The sequence below is a fragment of the Podarcis tiliguerta genome (genome assembly GCF_965153285.1).
Source record: "Podarcis tiliguerta genome assembly, chromosome: 14".
Lineage (NCBI taxonomy): Eukaryota > Metazoa > Chordata > Lepidosauria > Squamata > Lacertidae > Podarcis > Podarcis tiliguerta.
The window spans coordinates 5,701,011-5,723,265 of NC_139547.1; the positions used below are offsets into that span (position 1 = coordinate 5,701,011).

Sequence of the window (22,255 nt, forward strand, 5' to 3'; positions counted from 1 at the left end):
CACAATGGAATCTAACAGTAATGTATGCTTCGAAACATGAAATAGAATGCAAAATGGTGGGTTGCTTTTAAGATTTAAAATGTTCATTGAGTAAAGAGCAGGGAAAGTGTAACAGCCAGCACAACAGAACACACCAAAACAACAATTAAGCAGAGATGCAGGAAATGGTTTTTTTAAAGCTGGCAGAAAACTTAAGCAAGTGTTACAATAAAACCATGCCTGGTTATGCAAGTCATAAAAAATAAGACTCACATTACTCATTTCCTTGTTTCTTTTGCCAAGGACATTTTCAAGGAAATTTAATTATTTTTTCTAATAATAGCCAGTGTGGTGTAGTGGTTAAGAGCGGTAGTCACGTAATCTGGGTAACCGGGTTCGCGTCTCCGCTCCTCCACATGCAGCTGCTGGGTGACCTTGGGCCAGTCACAGTCTCTCAGCCCCACTCACCTCACAGAGTGTTTGTTGTGGGGGAGGAAGGGAAAGGAGAATGTTAGCCGCTTTGAGACTCCTTAAAGGGAGTGAAAGGCGGGATATCAAATCCAAACTCTTCTTCTTCTTCTTCTAAGAGTTAAGAAGTTAAAATGAGCTGCAATGGGATGTCCAAAATATATTGCTAAATCTTAATGAACTTTTTTTGGCCAAGGTTTACTCAGAAGGGCAAACTTTCCTACTTCATGAGTGCTTCAGTCAACATACATGATCTTCCCCAACCTAGTGTTCTCCAGATGTTTAGAACTGCAACTCCTTTCAGACCCAGCCAGCATAGAAGGCCAATTTGTCCTATGCATTCTATCGACTGAGAGCAGTCAGAATTCCATTCACAAAAATTATATGGAGAAGAAGCTACTAGATACCCATCCTTCACTCAGGCCAAGGGATTCAGACTGCTCAGCTGTGGATGATGCCTCCATATCCATCTGGTGAACCCTCCACAGTTTCTTCTTAGAGAGCAAGCTAGAATGAGAAAGCCTTAGCTCTTCCTCCCTGGTGCTTCAGAGGTGATGAGAGGGGTAAGGAGGTTTGGCCTTATAACATTATTATTTTCATAATGTTGTATTTGATTAAGAGCTATACTCGTAATGTTCACCAATATTAGCATGTCTACTTGCACTAGTCAGCCAGCCCAACAAATCTGAGCACATTTTCTATCTCTCCACTGAAGACAATCCTATACCAGACCCACCAGTCTGTTTCTCCCTTAGTACCTATGATGTAGAGCCCATCATTTCTGAATTAAATGGGGATTCAGGACATGTTTCCAGTGATACACACAGACCATGACTGCATCTTCTACATAAATCACAATCTCTAACCCAATATGTAGTTTAAAAAAAATGAAATTGGTTCTTACTATTTCTATTTGCAGATTAGGTTGGAAGACATTTTATCTTGAGTATGCCACTTCCTAAGGGACGCGGATGGCGCTGTGGGTAAAAGCCTCAGCGCCTAGGGCTTGCCAATTGCAAGGTTGGCGGTTTGAATCCCCGCGGCGGGGTGCACTCCCGTTGTTCGGTCCCAGCGCCTGCCAACCTAGCAGTTCAAAAGCACTCCCGGGTGCAAGTAGATAAATAGGGACCGCTTACTAGCGGGAAGGTAAACAGCGTTTCCGTGTGCGGCTCTGGCTCGCCAGAGCAGTGATGTCACGCTGGCCACGTGACCCAGAAATGTCTTCGGACAGCGCTGGCCCCCGGCCTCTTGAGTGAGATGGGCGCACAACCCTAGAGTCTGTCAAGACTGGCCCATACGGGCAGGGGTACCTTTACCTTTACCTTTATGCCACTTCCTACTGGATTTGATAGGCAGGGACCTAAGAGTCTTTTGCCTCTTCCAGGGGGAGGAGTCATCTTGCCCCTCCAGATCAAACTGGCGGAGCAGAAATAACTCCTCAACCCTAAAAATCAAAACACAAAAACAGAACCATGCAAGGGAATAGGAAAGAGAAAACAATAACAGAAAGAAACAAGCTGAACAAACAGCATCACTAAGCACTGTGTGCAGATTGAAGGATGCAGGTTGCAGCCATGATGCCCAAACACCACAGAAGAGGGATGCAAAGTGTTTGTGAATATGGCAAACACTTACGGTACTCCACAAAGACACCTTTTATAAGAATTACACAAAAACAAAAATAATCCGAATTAGGACTTTGGTAGCAGTCCAAGAAGATCAAGTTAGAAGAGTATTAAAATTTAATTGTCAAGGGTAAGCAGCCTGATATCCACAAGAATATCAGAGTTTGACATTTTGCTCTTTGCTGACCACAACAAATGCAGCTTCTCTCTCTTCTTCTGTATTTCAGTGGTTAGTTTGTTCCACCAGAGCACATCTGCAATGAATGGATACACAGCTGGCTGAGTTCCAGAAAATCTCAATATCCTTTCTACAAATGGCCAGGACAACATGGACCAATAGAAACAAAAAGGAATCCAGTTAGGGGTACCAGAAGAAACAAACTCTTAGGATATATGCAGAGAGGGGCAAAGTGGAAGACGAGAATATACCCAGAGCCTTGCATAAGATTAAGAACAGTCTTTTACTTCCCATATAAGCCTGCTCAGTGAGTTTCATAAACTCAAAACCAAGTCCCCCATTTAACCTACTTTTCCAGTGTGAGGTATTCGGTCCCCCCCCCCCCACACACACACTTTATTTCCTTCTTCATTAGAGCTTCTCTCTGCACCAAAATGCATGAATAACCAAGGCATTCTAGTTTCAAGGCAATCATACAGGAAGGAGGGAGGAATGGCATTATATGTACAGGATGTGTACACTTGTGAATAGATCCATGACCTGGAGCATGGAAAGCAGATTGAGAGAATATGGGTAAAAACTGTAGGAGAGAGAAACAACAGTGACCTTACTGTGGGTGTCGGCTATAGACCGCCAAGCCAGACTCAAGTCTTGGATGATGCCTTTCTAGAGCAGATTACCAAACATTTGAAAAGGAGAAATACAGTGGTCATGGCAGACTTCAACTTCCCCGATATTGTTGGAACTCAAACACTGCCAAGAATGTAAGGACTGACAAATTCCTCCATTGCCTTGCTATCAAATTCCTTTCCCAGAAGGTGGAAGAAGCAACAAAGGAATCATCTGTCTTGTACCTGGTCCTCACCAACAGGGAGGAACTATTCAACGAAATGGAAGTACAGTGGTACCTTGCTTTAAGAACAGTCCGGTTTAAGAACGATTCGGTTAACAAACTCCGCAAAACTGGAAATAGTGTCCCGGTATGAGAACTCTACCTCGGTCTAAGAACGGAATCCAAACGGTGGAAGGGCACCGGGCACCAGCGGCGGGAGACCTCGTTAGGGAAAACGCGCCTCGGTTTAAGAACCGTTTTGGTTTAAGAATGGACTTCCGGTACAGATTAAGTTCGTAAACCAAGGTACCACTGTACCAGGGTTTCGTGATACAGAGGCAAGGAAAAGCTGAGTGTAGTTGGACGCACTCTGGACTTCAAGAAGGCCCAATTTCAAAAGCTTAAGGAACTACTGGATGAGATCCCATGGTCAGAAAAGAGAGTCCAAAATGGATGGGAGCTTCTTCAAGTTGAAATATTGAAGGCCCAAATGCAGACAATTCCAACAAGAAAGAATAGTGGGAGGCATCTAAGGAAACCAGTGTTGATGTGTATGTTTCTGACAGTAAGAGCTGTTCCGACAGTGGAATGGTCTGCCTCAGGTGTTTGTGGTCTCTCTTTCCTTGGAGGTTTTTAAACAAAGGCTGGATGGCCATCTGCCATAGATGCTTTAGTTGAGATTTCTGCATCACAGGGGGTTGGACTAGATGATCCTCAGGGGCCCTTCCAACTCTAGAATCATAAATTTCCAACTCTAGAATCATAAACTTGGCCTGCTGATAATGTCTATCATGAAATTCTATGAATGCCTGAAGCCAAACATGCCACGGGGGGGGGGGGGGGGGTTAACTGGAAACCAGCTAGTCTCCTTGATGCTTAACAGTATTACTATAAATGGAAGTGAAAGTCATTTTGTATTGTACCCCTTCACCAACTACTTTGATGGGAGGTGAAATCCTGCCTTCATTAAGAAATACCCAGCTGTGAACCTGTTTAAAAGGAAACATTCTCAGAATAGCCAGCAGCTTTGAAAACCATGCTGTAAACAAGCCAACCTAAACTGTTTGAGGGGAGAAATGAACAGAAGCAAATCTGTGATATCATTTTCTTACACAATGATTTCAGCGTCTGACTCTGATTCATGGCTGTCTTAAATCCATTTATGTTGAATGATTCATATATGTATTAATGACAGTGAGATATTTCTCTCTTCAGGGGATGAGGGAGAAGATTAGTCTAAGGACTTTGCTTTCCCATTGTTACATAAACTACAGCTGTGCTCAAAGTCATTACATTTACATTCTGAGTTTGGGCACAACCTGGTTTCACATACCAGCAGCTTCTTTCCAGGCTGGTTTGCCAGCATCTGTTACTAGAAGCTGGTTGCATTTTATAACCATTTTTCCAACCCAGAACACTTGAGACCAATTCCATCCTCCTTGACTGCTTTCCCAGTTCAATCTCCATGTTTGCTACTTCAAGCAGAACATGGCCTGCCAATTATTAAACATCTGGAAAAATCATATGTATAAGCTCAAGTACTGTTAGCAAAAGTCTCCGGTTTCTGTATCGGTCAAAGCAGCAGGATTTTACGGAGCGTTCACCAGGCAAACCACTTTAGCTGTTCCCCTCTTTCTGCCCTCCCTTCCCCACCCTCTACATTCCTTCCAAATGGGAACTACCAGCAGATGCATCAGGCTGCCATTTCTTCTTCCACAATCACTATCACTAGTTTGGTTTCTGACAGATGCTACTGATGCATAACATCAAATCTTCAAGCTTCAGTTCTACTAAAAATTAAATCAAGAGTCAGTCAGTTTAACACATTCAGTAGATTAAATAGCTACTTACTATTGAGGCTTGCCGACTGGTGGTTACAAGGCTGGATGCTCCATAATTTGAGTTCAAACTACTAACTGGCCCATTGTGGGAAGATCCCAGTAAACTATGTATCTCTCCATGGGCGCTTGGCAGGCTGGTTGAAGGCCCCACCGCATGGCTCCTCAGCACATTGATGGCATCATCGAGTCTGTCCAAGCGATCTTCCATCCGGGACTGCTGTTAGGATTTAGAAGGAGCACAAAGGTCATTTATTGTACACATCTGCTAAACCCATTATATACTGTCATGCTTTCTACAATGGAAGACATGAAAGGCAAGTGAAATGCAATATCAAAAGGATTTCAAACGCAGCTAAGCAGCACTATAAACAAATAGGTGGGTAGTGGGGGCCGGTAGCTGATTGGAGAGGATGTGGAATTACTTCTGTCTAAAAAAAGAAAAGGATGTTTTTCAACATTCGGTTATTTGTAAGATTAATGCTATTTGATATTTTAGGATGCAACTTGAAGAAAGGAAAACCAGCAAAAAATGTCAAAATCCCAATTTGGATTTAAAAATAAAATTGCTGCATAATTTTGCTGAAATGAAATGTTGGCCTTTTCAGTCAAATGTTGGCCTTTTAGTCAGCAAATGATTGGTGGAGTAGATAAAATATTGAAGACCCAGGTACAAATCCTACTCACCCTACAAAGTCCCTCCCAACTAAGCCACAAAGATAAAAAATCGTCCTTAAGACAACTCACAGTCCTTTAGCTCTAAACCCCACCTCATTTGATAGCTATGATAAAGCAAACATTTTAGAAATTAGTCTGAGCTCAATCCAAATACAATTTACATACCAAAAGGAAATTTGGATTTCTCTCCCCCCGCTTTTTTTTTAAAAGGAAGTTTGTATTTCTTATTTCAATTTATCACTTTCCCAAACAACTCAGAACAGTATTTCAAAACTACCATCCTGTAAAGTAGGTGAGGCTGAAATAATAACTTGCATTAGGCTAAGTGAATTTTGTGCCAGTGTGGGGATTTTGAATCTAGATTTTCTGTATCAAAAACCAACTGCACTGACTATGGCATTTTACTGTCCTTAACTAAGGTTTATTGTTTATTTAAACAGAGTAGACAAAAATCAGCTTAACCTTGGAAACTCTCTACAAAGTGACATAACAAAATGGTTGAAGGAAATGTGTTATCTACAGCTTTCACCAAACTAGCACCCTCCACATGTTTTGGAGCACCAATTCCCCAAGATGGCCAGGACTGATAGGAGTTCTAGTCCAAAATATCTGAAGGGCTGCTGGTTGCCAAAGGTTACCATACTATACTATATGGCATTTACTGCTACTTTAGGAAAGAATCTGTAAGTAGTGTTAACTGGAAAAATAAAAAGGCACCATCTAAAGAGAAATAGTACCTCACAGACATCCTTTAAGAATGACATAGCATCTTGCAAATGCTCGTGAAGTTGTTGCTCAACTCGATTTTTCTGGCAAAGTCAAGACAGAACAAGAAGCAAAGCACAGGTTAAGTAATTTTAAAGAGGTGAGATCAACAGCTAGTATGTGTGACAGCCTCAGTGGTTAGTTAAGTTAATTCAACAAAGATTTAAATTATACTGAGAAATGAGAAGATAAAATACTGAATACTGTAGTCACATTGGAAACCTAATTTCCACATACTGCTTACATTTATTAGTAAAATGTATGGCAGTAACAGAATACTCTTATTTGTTAGTTGCATGAAAAATGTTATTATTTTTTATCATTGTAGGTCTTCGTTCCACCCCCACAACCCCATTTCCTAACATTGTACAGTGGTACCTCGGGTTACAGACGCTTCAGGTTACAGACTCCGCTAACCCAGAAATAGTAACTCGGGTTAAGAACTTTGCTTCAGGATAAGAACAGAAATCGTGTGGCGGCAGTGGGAGGCTCCATTAGCTAAAGTGGTACCTCAGGTTAAGAACAGTTTCAGGTTAAGAACGGACCTCCAGAACGAATTAAGTTCTCAACCCGAGGTACCACTTTCCTTCCAGCTATGCTTGATTATTGGCTGCCTGCAAGTGAATGTCCTCAGAATCCCGACCAAAGGCTATGTGCCATTTCTATGTAGCGCACAACACAGAAGAATAGATGAGGAAAAAAGGCCTACTCATTCTAGCAATCTGTTTCTCACAGGGCTAAACAGAGGCCTATGGGAATCTCACAGGCAGACAAGGGAGCAATAAACTTCTCCTGATGTTATTCCCCAACTAGTATTCAGAAGCATGCTGCCTCTGATCTTGGAGTTAAAATGGGCCATCATGACTTGTAGCCACCGATAGTTTTATCCTCCATTAATATGTCTAGTCCCTTTTAAAGCCATTCAAGTTGATGACCATTGCCACATTGTGTGGTAGCAAATTCCATAGTTTAACACTGTGTTGTGCAAACTAGTGCTTCCTGTTTGCATCTTCCACTATTCAGCTTTATTGGATGACCCTGGATTCTAGTTTCAAGAGGGAGGGAGAAAAACCTCAACAGCCACTTTCTTTACTTTTTTTGTTTACCGTGGCATTTGCCTTCTTTTCTAAACCAAAAAACTCTAAATGCAACTTTTTCTCATATGAAAGTTGTTCTCGTCACCTAATCACTTTGATTATCCATGTCCAACTCTATATTATTCTTGTTGAGATAAGTGCTCTGTAGATAAGGCAGGTGTTAAAGAAATATCAGAGATGGAAGTCACAGCAACAGCGAAGGAAAGTTAGAATCCATCATCTCTACATCAATTTCCATATCAAATTATCAAGCCCTTATTTCCTAAATAAAGAGTTATCATACTTTTTTGTAGCAAGATGAGCAAGACATATTTTAATACTTTTCATAGAAACACAGAATAGTAGAATTGGAAGGAACTCCAAGGGTCATCATCTAGTCTAATCCCCTGCAATGCAGGAATCTCAACACCCAGTTCCCCATCCAATTTGAAACCATACCAGACCCTGCTTAGCTTTGCAAATGTGCGAACAGTTTTACTGCTGCACCACTAGTTCCATTGTTATGACAAATTTCATAGTCAAACACTGAAGACAAAAACAAAAAATGCAATATTTTTTTTTTTTAAAGTGTGAAGAATTTGCACACCTTTTTTCTTGCATGAATTTGCTGATGGGTTACAAAAAGGTAGCATAATTTCTAACAAGACTATCACATAAGCTGTCTTTAATACAGAAGCTTGATGCCCAGCAAACAGATGGCCAAAGACCCACCCTGCATGTTTGGTATTGTTCATTTAAAGACAGCCACTTTTGTTAGCAAAAAATCAATTTGTAATGCTGTACTACTGCTTCCTTTAAGGACTGTAGAATTTATTAAAATTGAAGTGCTATCTTTTGGCAATGAAGTCATAACTAGCTTTAAATAATTCTTACCAAAGAGTGCAGAGAATTTTCATAGTTTGGAGAGGAAGGGGCTTGTCCTCCAGTCCTTGACCACTGACTGGCACCTGTCAAAATCAACCAGAAGAAATTCTGATGCAGGCAGGAGAAACAGGAAACAAAAAAGGCAATTTACTGTAGTAAAGTGAAGTTCCACATCATTTGTAACACAAGACTTCTTAGCTTCTAAAACTTGAGCTTTGGGAAGGACTGTAGCTCAGTAGCAGAGCACATGCTTTGCTGGTACACGGTCCCAGGTTCAATCCCCAATGGGATCTCCAGAGCTTGGAAATGCTCCTTCCTGAAACCATGGAAAGCTGTTGCTGGTTTGAGTACACAACACTGAGTGCTAGATGGCCTAGTGGTCTAATTCTGTATGACGCAGCTTCCTATGTCCTAGAATTCTATCACAGATGCTGGGAGTTTCCTAGATAGTATGGTAGTTTCCCAAGAGAGACAAATATGCACCAACACAAATGTTATTTCCTTATTTAGAAAACAATGGATGCTGCCCATCGAGAGGGAGGGGGGCAGTTTACAATAAAATAATAAAAGCAGATGGGGTAGCAACGAATATTCTAGTGCAGTTAGCAACTGAACATCTAGTGATGTTTCCCAAATGCTGGATACTCTTTGCTATGACCCTAAATCGAGGCAGATGAAATAAACTCCTGAGAGCCTAACATGGAATAAGATCAGATTGGCATAAAATCATGAGTTCCTTTAAATAGCATGAATTATTTTAAATGAATGCAGCACTCAACGCCAACATATTACATCAGAAAAGTTATGACTCTGCCGAAAACAGGAATCCTATGTAGAAATTAGCCTTGTCAAAAGACTCCCCCTTGAACCCTCTTTCTTAGTGGTGGCTGGAAGCAGAGTTAAGGAGGATGCTACAGAATCCTCAGGACTCAGCGCCTGAATCCTTCTGAATAAATGGAACAAAAACATTTTCTACCCAGACCCTGGAAAACTTCTCAACAAGAGAGATTCTATCCTCTGTCCAACTTGTTTAATTACTGCCTCATTTTTATAGCCATAACACCATTTGGGGGGAAAGACAGGCAATATAAGAAGAGTAAAGCAATCTATTACACTCCACACCTATAATAGATCAGGATTATTGTTAGGCTTCAGCCTAACAGACATCAGCTATTTTGTGTGGACATTTCACCAAGCAGCAAATGCAATAAAGAGATTGCTATAAAGTTTTTTGTATAAATTGTATGAACTATATACTTTAAGAGTTACATCATCCTGCCATTAGTTCTAATTCCTTGTTAAATAACAAATTTAAGTAAATTGGGCTTTCATAAGTATTCTCTGTGTGTTGAACAGCTGTTCAACATTTACTTGGCAGCTGAGGCCCTAGTATCAATGGAAGCAATAGTATCCGCTCAGAATGATGCAGCTGCCGAAAGTACCTCTCCACACTAGAAAACACTCAACCCGTTCTTACAAGCAATTCACAAAACTCCTTTAGAGTATTTTGTTTTAAGGGCACAATAATGTAACACCCACAGCATTCTCTCTTCCCTTTCCAGAACACAGCAGCAAGGAGTAGAAATTAAACACACACACACATTTCACAGAAACACTTTTTCAAAAGGAAACTCAAGCTCTGTGCAGCATTATTAAAAGCAATCTCACCATCTTGTGTTGTTTATGCAAGGTTTTCCTGAAATACCTCTAAATTCAAACAGGAGTAGTACTAAGTGTTAGTCCTACTCAGGGTAGATCTACCGAACATGACTAAATTAGGTTAATTTCAATGAGTCTACTCTGAGTAGGACTAAATTGAAGATAATTTTCGATTTTTGTAAGTTAATTCATTATACAGCAATTTTAAGCAGCCAATGAACTAAAAAGTAGCTAACTATGCATGCTGACTCAAAAGTAAATCCCATTGTATTAAATGATGTTTACCCTCAACTAAGTGTGTTTAGTTAGGGACGCAGGTGGCGCTGTGGGTTAAAGCCTCAGCACCTAGGACTTGCTGATCGAAAGGTCGGCGGTTCGAATCCCCGCGTCGGGGTGCGCTCCCGTCGTTCGGTCCCAGCGCCTGCCAACCTAGCAGTTCGAAAGCACTCCCGGGTGCAAGTAGATAAATAGGGACCGCTTACCAGCGGGAAGGTAAACGGCGTTCCGTGTGCTGCGCTGGCTCGCCAGATGCAGCTTGTCACGCTGGCCACATGACCCGGAAGTGTCTGCGGACAGCGCTGGCTCCTGGCCTATAGAGTGAGATGAGCGCACAACCCTAGAGTCTGGCAAGACTGGCCCGTACGGGCAGGGGTACCTTTACCTTTACCTTTAAGTGTGTTTAGCATTGTAGCCCCAAGGTCTTTAAAATGTAGGTGTTTCTATTATCAAAAACAGCCACTATGACAGTTATATCTTGATTTTGCTTCATTTACTTAAGATTAGGAAAACTGTGAAAGAACAAATCATACAAACAAAAAACTCCATCAGAATAGAATCTATCAAGTCAAACTACTGAGGGTGAAACCAGAACCCTAAAAAGCAAGGTTGTTGCAATGGCCCCACAGTGATAAGTTATGACTGGACCCCTTACATTCTGGCTGAGCATGGCAGATCTCTGGGCTCTCCTTATCAGGCCTCCGTCTATGGCTGTGATATCAGCAGAGAAACCAAATTAGCTGACAGCCTGTCGGAAATTTGGCAGACTGTGTATCTCAGTGAAACCAGACTCCAACATCCAAATTTCTCTTAAGAAATAAACATGTACCCATCCTTAAGAAGGATATGCAGAATACAATAAAGAGTAAAATGGGTAATCTAATCAGGAAGACATTAACTAAAAACTGTGAGCAGGGCTGGGCGATATCAGCTTTTTCAACATCGCAGTATATCACCAGCCAAACATCGCAGTCTGGAGATAGACCGTGATGTTGAAAAAAAAAGCTGCATTGGCCCCTGCCCACAAGGTGCCGGGTGAAACTGCAGCTGGGACAAAGCAACTTGTTTGCATGGCTCAGCTGGTGTGTAGGAGGGCTCCAGATCACCAGCTAAGCCAATCTCAGTGTTCCCCCCACTTGCACACGATCCAGTGCTGGGCTGGGGGCTCCTTTAACTGCTTGGCTTAGGGCAGCGGCAACCACGCTCCCCTCAGCTGAGCAGTTTCATGGGGCCCCCACCCAGTCGCCAGCCCATGCAGATGGGGGCTCCGTAAATCTGTTCAGCTCAGGCAAGGACAGCTTCACGTTCCTCAGCTGAGCAGTTTAAAGATGCAGAGGGAGGAACAAGCTGTATCACACTGTATGAGGGCAGAGTGGTATGGCGGTTACACGCAGCGTGAGGAGTCAAGAGTCTTGACTTCCTCCAGTGGGCATTGCCAGCAGAGGGACTCAGGAGCGGCGATGGTTTCACCAGCGATATAGCTGAGTGAAGCTGACATTGCAGTCTGCTCCTCGTACTGGTCCTGGGCGATATATCACCCAGGCCTAGCTGTGAGAGGTGGCCTTACCTGTGAGAGGTGATGGTGATCCAACAGGTGTTGAAGGATTTGAAGGGAAACTACTGCTAGTGTGGTCAGGCGAATAAATCTAAAGGAGAAAAGGCACAAATGCAGTAATTTGAACTAATTATTATACATTAGCAAACTGTCAGTACATACAAGGTCATAGTTTCTGTTTGAACATTTTTGAAAGCATGTATTGATATCTCACCCAGCCCTACCGTGCAACTGATCTAGCACAATGAAGTGAATAACCAGAGTTGTTAAGTTGCACCATAGCTCTCATTCACTGAGACAGAGTCAGAATTTTCTAGTGCCAGTGTTCAAAACTCCCATTGTTCTAGGCACATTTTGCAAAGGACCAACCAGACCATGTGAAAAATGAACATAATATTTTAGCTGCAGTTCATTCATTTTCAGCTTTGTATTCTTGTTATTAAAAAAGCGCACATAGACATTCCATTGTTGCGCCAAAAAACTAGGTTTAAGGTGCCATTTAGCTCCTAGCTTTCATATCTTGGTTCTTATCTCTGTCTTAGTGCATAGTGCCCTGTAAGTTTCGGATGCATAATACTCACTTTATAGTCTTTCTAATAAGCATCTAAGAAACTTGGGAAGGCAGAACAAAGCCTAATATAATCACAATCGGATAAGACATGATGCTTTTAAAAAATAGAAGAAAGAAAATGTGTATTTTTAAAAGCCCACAGTTAAAAGAGACCAATATTTCTTATGCAAGTGAGGGCTGCTACTTTTGCGGCTGATGACCAATGAGGAGGAATTTTCTGGGGCATTCTGCCTCTAACACGTTTTCTTGCAACAAATAAGAGCCCTCTTTTGATTAGTCATGGTCCATTCTAACCAGTGGGATGCCAATATGCCTGGCCAAATGAAAAGCCCTCCACACAAAGCCTAAACAACTGAGAGCCTGCAGCACCAAGCCTTGGAGCTGTTAGCACACTGTTTTAAAACACTTCAGAGTACATTTCAGTTAAGCTTTGTCATGCTAATGTCACTGGGCCTCAAGCAACAAAAGCCATTCAGGAATTACTTGGAAAAGTCAACTTCCAAACATTTTCTCCTCCTTTGTTCAAGGACTACTGGCCATTTAGCTATCTAAGCGGCACAAAGGCTGTTCCCCCCTGGTTTGGAGGTAGGAATCAAAACACAGGTTCTGACAAAGAGATTTGATATAATCAACAAAGTTAAACAGCTCTCCACTTTGATCTCCTTTAAATTAAAGACCAAGTGTTTTGATTTGGCATTAAGCACTGAAATAAACCAGATGTTTCTCCTGCCATATAACCCTCCATGGGCACAATCTTAAAAAGGTTATTGTTTGGCAAATGTTCAGGGAAACACATTACAAATGGCACAAATACCCAGATTTTCTTTGCTTTCTATCTACACTGGTTCATTATCCAAACCAATGTATAATCCGTTGGGCTTTGGGAACTTTGTGTAAATACTTTCATGTACAATTCTCTTTCTTGCCTACTCTGAGATTAAGACCACAATTATCCAGGCTTAAACCTAAAATAAAAGAACCTTTGCAAACGTATTATCTGGCCTTACATGTTTAATCACATAGTGGTCTGTATGGTCTTTAATACTTAAACTGAGGGAGAATGTTGTATCTTCTGATGATTCACACATGAAAGGCTTTTGTTTTTGAAATGATGCACACCACCCGAATTTTACAATTAGACACTCTTTTTGTTGCTACTAACAATATTCAAAAGCTAGTAAAAAGAAGCAGGTTCACAATTTCAAGAAGATTTAACTACTTCAGCAACAGTTCATAGTGCTATGAACCAGGTTAAAAAGAAAACTCAAGAACAAACACACCGTGATCCCTTTATATTACTATCTACTTCCTGAAGTATAGTTTGCATGACACTGTTTGGGTCAGTGGGAGCAGGTGGAGAAATACCAGAATTCCAAGTGTGCAGACTTAGAATCATAGAATCATAGAGTTGGAAGAGACCACAAGGGCCATAGTATGAACTGTTGGAGGAGATGGAATGCATCACCATCAGCTATGACAGAAATGGTTTATGGAATGACCTACCAAGAACAGCACAGGATGGGAGACCTAAGTTACCACGGCAACTGAAGTCCACCCTTCAGTTACATATACTTCTTCTTTCATCCAAACACAATAAATCTACACCCCTGCCACCTCCTGTCCTCTGTCCAACTGCCTAACCATACAAGCTAAGGTTACATCGGGGGTTTGGGTTAGGAACTTGGCCTATTCTCTCCCATTTTCCCCCCCAGAGGGCCTTGTTAGCCAAACTAGTAGCTGGGCAGGGATCAAATTCTGACCAACCCAAGCAAAAATGGCCTCTGTCAGAATAGCTAACTGGAGCCCAGGACAGCAAAGAACAGGAGATAAAACAAGAAAAACAAATTTAAACAATTTCAATACAAATGCAGAATAAGATAGATATCCACTTCAAATGCTTTCTGGAAGAGGAAGAACAACAGAGATGGCGGCAGTCTAATATTCAACGCATATGCCTGATATAAACAAAAGGACAAGAACTTGCATGCAGCTTAAATTATTCCAGAAAGTGCTTCAGATAGTATTGCTTACAGATGCCAAGGCTTTTCCAAGAGCATCCCCAGTCTGTGAGCTTCCGGCAGCATTGCCTCTGTTGACTGTAAAGAAAAAACAATGTGAATGTTGATTTAATGCAGAAGATAATTGTGGTATGCTGCTATTTAATACTCATGCTCTTTGAAAAGGATTACTATAATTTAAAAAGCAAAAATATGGGGAAGACCATAAGGGAAAATTGGATTCACTGGTGAATTGCTCTTCTCAGTGGTACAGGGGTGTGGGAGTCTTAATATTTGGGAACATACCTCATCTTAGTTGTGTTAGGTAGGTTTAGGCTGTAAATACCAAGAGAAGGTATGGAGAGATTTCCTTACCTGTACACAAAACCCCAATAGGATTGACAAACTTTAGAATAGTTATAAAAGCCACCAGACTGTGTCAGCAAGTGAAAAACCATGAAGAGGACAGGACATATGGCCATCCCCAGGACTCTTAGATAGTTAGCCTATAACCCAGAGCCAGGTCAGTTCAACTTGGGTATTATATTCACTGGTATGGGGGATCAGGTGGCCTCCACCATCCTGATTCTACTGAGAACAGAAATTCAAATGCAAGACAAATCTTCCCTTTCTCCAGTGGTGCAGTCTTCGTATCTGGAATATACTCAATCCTTTAGCCAGCTAGAAAGCTACCTTTTCCCAATTATTAGGAGCCAGTCTTTGCAACATTTTCTTCCCAAATGCAGCATTGTAGACAATATTCCTTTTCATGCTTTATACTTGTATGTAGTGCTAGCACCATGTAGTGAACACTGTCCAATAGCATTGCATGCTCAATCAGATTAAAATTTGCAGGAGATTGGAACTGTAAACATAATACCATCTGAGTAACATCACTTGGAAAGACAGGCGAATTAATGTCAGTGTACTGGAAGAAGCAAAGATTGCCTGTGTTGAAGCAATGATTCTTCAACATCAACTTCATTGGACTGGTCATGTTGTTCAGATACCTAATTATTGTCTTCCAACTACTCTACTCCCAATTTAAGAATGGAAAGCATAATGCCGGTGGTCAACCAAAGAGGTTTAAAGATGCTCTCAGGGCAAATCTAAAAATGTAATATAAATGTAAAGGTACCCCTGACCGTTAGGTCCGGTCGCAGACGACTCTGGGGTTGCGGCACTCATCTTGCTCTATAGGCCGAGGGAGCCGGCATTTGTCCACAGACAGCTTCCAGGTGATGTGGCCAGCATGACTAAACCGCTTCTGGCAAACCAGAGCAGTGCTCCTGTCGGAGCGGTGCCTATTTATCTACTTGCACTTCGACGTGCTTTCGAACTGCTAGGTGGGAAGGAGCTGGGACCAAACAACAGGAGCTCACCCCCTTGCAGGGATTCGAACTGCCAACCTTCTGATTGGCAAGCCACACTGGCCTGTAAGCACTCCAATTGGAGAACAGCCTTTACTAAAGGTGTCATGGTCTTTGAAGAAGCACGAACTTAGGGTGAAAAGGAGAAATGAGCTAAGAGGAAGGCATGTTTGGCAAACCCTCACCGTGATCAACTCCCACCCAGAAACCCATATCCCCACTGTGGAAGGACGTGTGGATCCAGAATTGGCCTCCACAGTCACTTACGGACTCACTGTCAAGGCTGTATTCATGGAAGACAGTCTTACTCAGCTATGAGGGATTGCCAAAGGAGAAGAAGAGTAATTTAACCTCCACTGCAGTTGTTGTTCAACACCAGACTGTTAATAGCTGAGAACTGCACAGTATTTCAGAATGAAGCTGTAAAGAATGTTGCTGACAAAGAAACCCTTTGTGTAAATCACCTTTGGGGAATGTGTGTGCATAAATTACTGTTTGGGAATCTCAGAATCTCCCACCACCAGATTATTTAGCAACCAACACACTGCTTGTGAGTTCAACAATGAGACCTGCAATACAGCCCAAAAAGATCTCTAACTCCTTCATTAAATCTACTCGAGCTGCCTTCAGCACCATTTGGTAAAAAGGTGAGATACAAATATAACAAATAAACATTTTAATGCATTTATCACAGAAGTTCTGTAATAAAACAAATGTATTCACCAAGTTGGTCTACAATCTGACATGACCAAAAAAATCCTCCAAATTGGGTACAGGCAGCCACCGTTTTAGGAGTGTCTGATATGTGGGCAACTGTGCACACATGCATCACGCCAAACCAGGAAGTGACCCCAAAACATCACAAAAACATAACAAAAAGGGGAGGAATGAGGACTTTGCAGGCTTTTTCGATGGTGTTTCAAATATATGTGATTTCACTTAAACGTGCAGTGCGCTGGAATGTATTCCCCGCTTAGATATGCAGTTGTCTGTACTTTAGAAATAATGCCCACATCAATTAAACAATACTGTCAGAGTTTCCTCACCTTTAAGAATTATACACTACATTCTTGAATGAATCCACTAGTGGGGCGGGGGGGGGGGATAAATTTTGGCTGAGCTCTCTCAGTGAAAAACAAAGTAATGAATTGGAAGCCCAGTTCTCACTTTGTATAATAATTCGCCCAGCACTAGAAAGTACTCCACACTACCAAATATATCCACCCACCCATCCTGCACTGGAACCGTCTCTTCAGGCAAAATTCCAGCAGTCAGCACTGACAATGCTGTAACCCCAAACGATGCAACAAAAGCTTGTGAAATGACACATTCGCTTTTACACTCCACATGGACCATTAAACAGCATCAGCATGGATATACAGAGTTCTAGATTAGTCTTGATGCTTTAGGGATTCAAAAAATCTCACCCAGTATGTTGTTGTTATCTGATCCATTGACAGGTGGAGTGTGTGAGGCAACATACGACGAACTGCTGGTACTGCCCCGGTGGAAGCTAGACATTGGAGGAAGGCTGGCGTTTATATCCGATGGTGAGACTGAATGTGGGGGATAGCTCTAGGAAAAAGCAGAAAATGGGGATCACAACCAAAACATGTGCCTTAGTATTAACAAAAAAGTAAACCAGAACATGCAAGTTAAGAATGTCAGAACTGTATATCTACAACAGACCGAAGTTTAGCTCAGGAGTGGCTAGAAATGTGTCATGAATATCAAGATTCTATCCTCAGCTATTAGGGCTAACAGCCACAGACGGATTGAGAGACAATTCAGATACAATGCTTCCTGCTAAGTGAATGAGCCTTATGGTTATGTGGTCCCCACCCCTTCCTAAGCTATGTGGTGAAGTCTAGAAGCTTCCATTCTGGCTGTAAATTAAACCCAGCTCCTCACTGGTTGCATTCAGATTATAAAAATATTATGGTTTAAAGTTGGCTTCTGTCTCCCAACTTGTTTGAAAGCCATTAACCACAGTTCCCAGCCAGGACATAATGGGAGAATATGGTGAACTGCAGCTTTCTGGGTTGTTTTACTACTCACACAAAATGAGGAGTGAAATGGCTACATGAGGGTGACTGAAGCTTATGCCTGAATTTGGGGAACTGTGGTATAGAAACAGCCAGGATCCAAAACTATGGCTTGAGCCTGGCATGCTCTAACAAACCACCTTGATAGAAGAGGAAGCTGAGGTTATATTAAAACTGTAAGCAAAAGCTTCCAATCTCCTCCTCTTCCTGTCAAGGAGGGTAAGGAACAAACCTAGGGCTTATGTAATCTCATTCATGTTTTGCGGAACTATAATTTCCTATAAGACCCAAAGTGATGTTTCCTGTTCTATTAGAACCTCAAGATAACTTATTGGACAGTCACAGCCCGTTTGTATCCAGAGGTACCACTGTAAATATAAAATTAATGGGGGATATCATTGCTTAATGTGAAAACTATTGGTAGAATGTAAGCTACTGCTTCCTGTCTATTTTATTATGAGTTACAGGCTCCTCAGACAAATTGCCATCACCCAGGATAAGAATGTGCAGGAAGACTGAAGAACGTGAGAGTAAACTTACAATATTAACAAACAAGAGCTTCCACCAAGATTAAACTATTTTATTATTTATTTTATTTATTTCAAGTATTTATATGCTGCTTTTAATAAGAAAAGATCACAAATCGGTTTACAAAGAAATAGCAAAATAGGAGTATGTACAATATTAAAAATGAAATTCAGTATGGAAAACATCAAAACCCATAAATAATACCGTATGTACAACACCAACCTCCATAACATAGAATTATATTCATTCAATATCCTGTTAGTTTTTCCTTTTCCATTCTGTATTACAGCAACATACAAGGACCTAAGGAGCTTTTTAAAAAGTGAACACCTTTGTCCTTTTGTGCAGATTAAAATTTGTTCATGCTTGGCTATCATAGATCAATCAGCTAAAGGTTTAAATGACAATTTAGGTAAAGGTAAAGGTACCCTTGCCCGTACAGGCCAGTCTTGACAGACTCTAGGGTTGTGCGCCCATCTCACTCAAGAGGCCGGGGGCCAGCGCTGTCAGCAGACACTTCCGGGTCACATGGCCAGCGTGACATCGCTGCTCTGGCGAGCCAGAGCCGCACACGGAACGCCGTTTACCTTCCCGCTAGTAAGCGGTCCCTATTTATCTACTTGCACCCGGGGGTGCTTTCGAACTGCTAGGTTGGCAGGCGCTGGGACCGAACAACGGGAGCGCACCCCGCCGTGGGGATTCAAACCGCCGACCTTTCGATCGGCAAGCCCTAGGCGCTGAGGCTTTTACCCACAGCGCCACCCGCGTAAGTGACAATTTACTTATACCCATAATCCAGCAAAACCAGTCTCTTAAAGGATAGTAAACTTTAACAACTGTGTTTCAACTGACCAAACTGAAAGATCAAGAGTTAACTGTCTTACCAAGCGGTCATGTGTGTGTCGACTGCCATAGCTGCTGGACTGTGACATGTGAGAGGAGGAACTTTCTAGCATTCCACCAAAGGCAGGCTGGCTCATTCCATTGGAAGGGCTCCAAAGGTCTGAAGCACTGTGAGTCCCATCTTTATTTGTAATAAAAACAAAATAGAAAAAGAATGATCTTAGATTAGTAAAACAGCACATGCTGTACCAGCACTTCATTGCTCATGTCATGTACATTTTATACCCTAGCTAAATTTTATTCTGAGTCAGTGGAGGCTGGTCCATTGGGGCTACTGGGGCACAGCCCTCTCACTGAAAAAGTCAATTTTTAAAAAAAATCCTCAAAATCTCAAAGCCACACACTCTTTCCTGTCCCACACATATTTTATGCTTCCTTGTATTTAGAGGCACTCCTGTCAATCTCCTGTTCCCTGGCCAATCAGCTCTCTGCACCACTCAATCAATCCTAATCCGAAAACATAGAGAAGAAGAGAGGGAACTCATAACTGTGATGTATGTCGCTACAACCTCCTGTTTAAAGAATAGCAACAGGCTCTTTGTGAGGCAAATGGAGAAACATTCAGAAAGTGTAACTAGTAGACAGGTTGCTATTGCTGTCTGCACAGAATTCAGAATGTCAATTTCACATAAACTCCATTTGTTGCCTGTTTCCGAACCAAATTGTGCTGGTCTTCTGCTTTCACGCTGGGTCTGGAAGGACCTTCTCAATTATGTAACCTCTTCACTGTCACCCATGAGAGGTCTAGTGGCAGCAGTTTACTGCAAGTGCCCTACTGCAGTATTAGTGGGAGTGGTCCTGAGGGCTTTTCCTACTAAACTCGGAACCCACTGAACCATCTCCCCACAAGAAATCTGTCAGAGCCAGGAGACGGGTCTGCTTAAGCAAGCCTTGTAAACTTTTTTCATTCAGAAGGGCTGAATCTGCAGCCCAGAGCCTGCAGTTGCTACTTCTCTCCATTCTTTTTTCTTCTTTGATTGTTGTGTTAATTTTATCATAGCTGTTCTCCACCATGGGAACATTTCATCGAAACATTTACTGAATAAATAAATCTTAGCCAAGGACCCTGGGGAGGGAAAGGGAAGATTGCCTTTGCATGGGACAAGAGAAAGGTATGGAGTGTGTGTCAGTCCTCTGGGTGTATGGCTGTCATTTCACATTTGCTAGGAGAGAGGTTTGTGGGTGATGTTATTGGTTGGTAGATGAAAATTTGCTATGCTTTTTGTGGGAGTGGCTGTCACTGCTGATGGAGTTTTGCTATTCTTGCTAAGCAATTGGCATGTGTCTGAGCTTGTGTTGTGAGCAGATGATACTACAGACTTTACCTGCGCAGGGGTCAGCTATGCAATAGGAATGATATGCCACTAGGCTGTTTTTAAGCTCTTAACCAAAACATGAAATTATAATCTTATATAGAAGAAATGGGCCCTGAAATGACATGACCCATGAAATCCAAGCATATACATAACTTCAGGTTAGCATAATGAAAATGAACCAGGAAGAAGCAATAGCACATTTTCATTTCCCACAAACTCTCCTATCATGTATGAACATTTTCTCCCTCCCCAGATCCTAATCTCACTCAATAATATTTGTTTACTTGCTATGCTAGTCGTTTAAAAAGTCGCTCAGTTCACAACATCTTACCTTGCAGAAAGAAAGTGCTAGCGAACATACTGCTTGGTGGTTTAGGAGACGGGTAATTTGGAGATTCTCTATTAAAGTCATCTGAATTAGATGGCGCATAAACCTAAACCAATAAAATGGAAGGGAAAGGAAAGATAAACATGTAATTGTTAAAAGTGAAAATAAAGGTTCTAGTGGAACACAGGATAATTAAACAAGCACAGCCAGCTCTGAAGCTAAAACTTAATTCCTTTCCTGGAAGTTAGAAAGTGATAGTGAGCAGGCTTAGCTCCACCCAGCCATCTCCCCCACCCCTCCAAGGTACTAATTCAAAGAGGCAACCTGATAAAAGTCCAAACATGAGCAATTACTTAAATTAAAAAAGAAAAAGGAAGAACAAGCAGCAGGCTCCCTAAACAATATTTGAATTAGAGGCATTGAATTTGTTCATTGTTTGCTTAAGTTACAATTCCAGGGGTCAGGTAAAAATATAGAGTATCAAAGGATAAACTTTAATGAACCATCATCTACTACATCAGATGCCATAATAAATTATCTAGTCTAAGGTGTCATAAACCTATTGTTGCACCACATTAAAGTGGCTACCCCTCTACCACTATTCAAAAGAGTACATGTGCAATCAGAGTGAGTAGATTTCAAGCTTGTTGGGTCTTCTTTTCTTTTTAGACTTCTGAAGTCCAAAAACCAGAGCCAGGTACAAAACACAAGAAAAGAAATCTAAGCCCAGTAATTTGTTCTGAGTATCAGAATGGCACAAAGCTCACATGGACAATATAAATTTATGAATATACAATGAAAATTTTACATGTTCTATCATTCGTAATAGACAACCAATCAAAATTCTCGAGAGAATGATGTGTTTTTCTAGGGAGATTCAGAATTTAAGCTGATTTTGGTTTACACTATTTTATTCAAATTGTATAACATTTTATTTCATTTTAGTTGTTTTACTGATTAAGAGTAGTAATCTTTTCCTTTTTAAGAGGCAAAGTTATGATTTTCTAAGGAAATTCAGCATTCTAAATCTGTCAGGTTGTAGTTTGCATCCAAGTTAATTTCTGCTACATTGTCTTACTTTCATATTGCTAAACTTCCAGAATCATCTAAAAACAACAAAGAAATTACTCTGAATCTTCTAAGCTCAAAATCCCTCCACACATAAATTCACTACCGCACCCCACTTCTTCATTGCAGCAGTGTAATTTGTAAATAAATTCATTTTCTATTTGCTCCTGCAATATACCACACTTCTACAAGTAAAACAGAATTTCAACAAGCACATTCTTACAAGTCTGGAAAGGCTACACACACACACACACACACACACACACACACACACGGCCTACTGCTTCAGAATGTCATGCTTTAAATATTTCATGC

The 22,255-nt window shown here is 41.4% G+C and overlaps 1 protein-coding gene across 27 annotated transcripts in view; it reads right to left on the reverse strand.

Annotated features, from left to right (window-relative positions):
* TCF12 (transcription factor 12) overlaps positions 1–22,255 on the reverse strand; it is a 142,777-nt gene that overhangs the window by 15,762 nt on the left and 104,760 nt on the right. For 12 of the 27 annotated variants that reach the window (XM_083413046.1, XM_083413058.1, XM_083413041.1 and 9 more), the window contains 8 exons: positions 20,876–20,978; positions 19,210–19,349; positions 17,180–17,327; positions 14,417–14,481; positions 11,827–11,905; positions 8,334–8,407; positions 6,336–6,407; positions 4,934–5,140 (listed from right to left, as the gene is read on the reverse strand). In XM_083413046.1, the coding sequence (XP_083269172.1) occupies positions 4,934–5,140; positions 6,336–6,407; positions 8,334–8,407; positions 11,827–11,905; positions 14,417–14,481; positions 17,180–17,327; positions 19,210–19,349; positions 20,876–20,978 (888 nt within the window). The remainder of the gene's footprint in view (positions 1–4,933; positions 5,141–6,335; positions 6,408–8,333; positions 8,408–11,826; positions 11,906–14,416; positions 14,482–17,179; positions 17,328–19,209; positions 19,350–20,875; positions 20,979–22,255) is intronic. The other 15 variants (XM_083413047.1, XM_083413038.1, XM_083413036.1 and 12 more) reach the window with 3 other exon arrangements.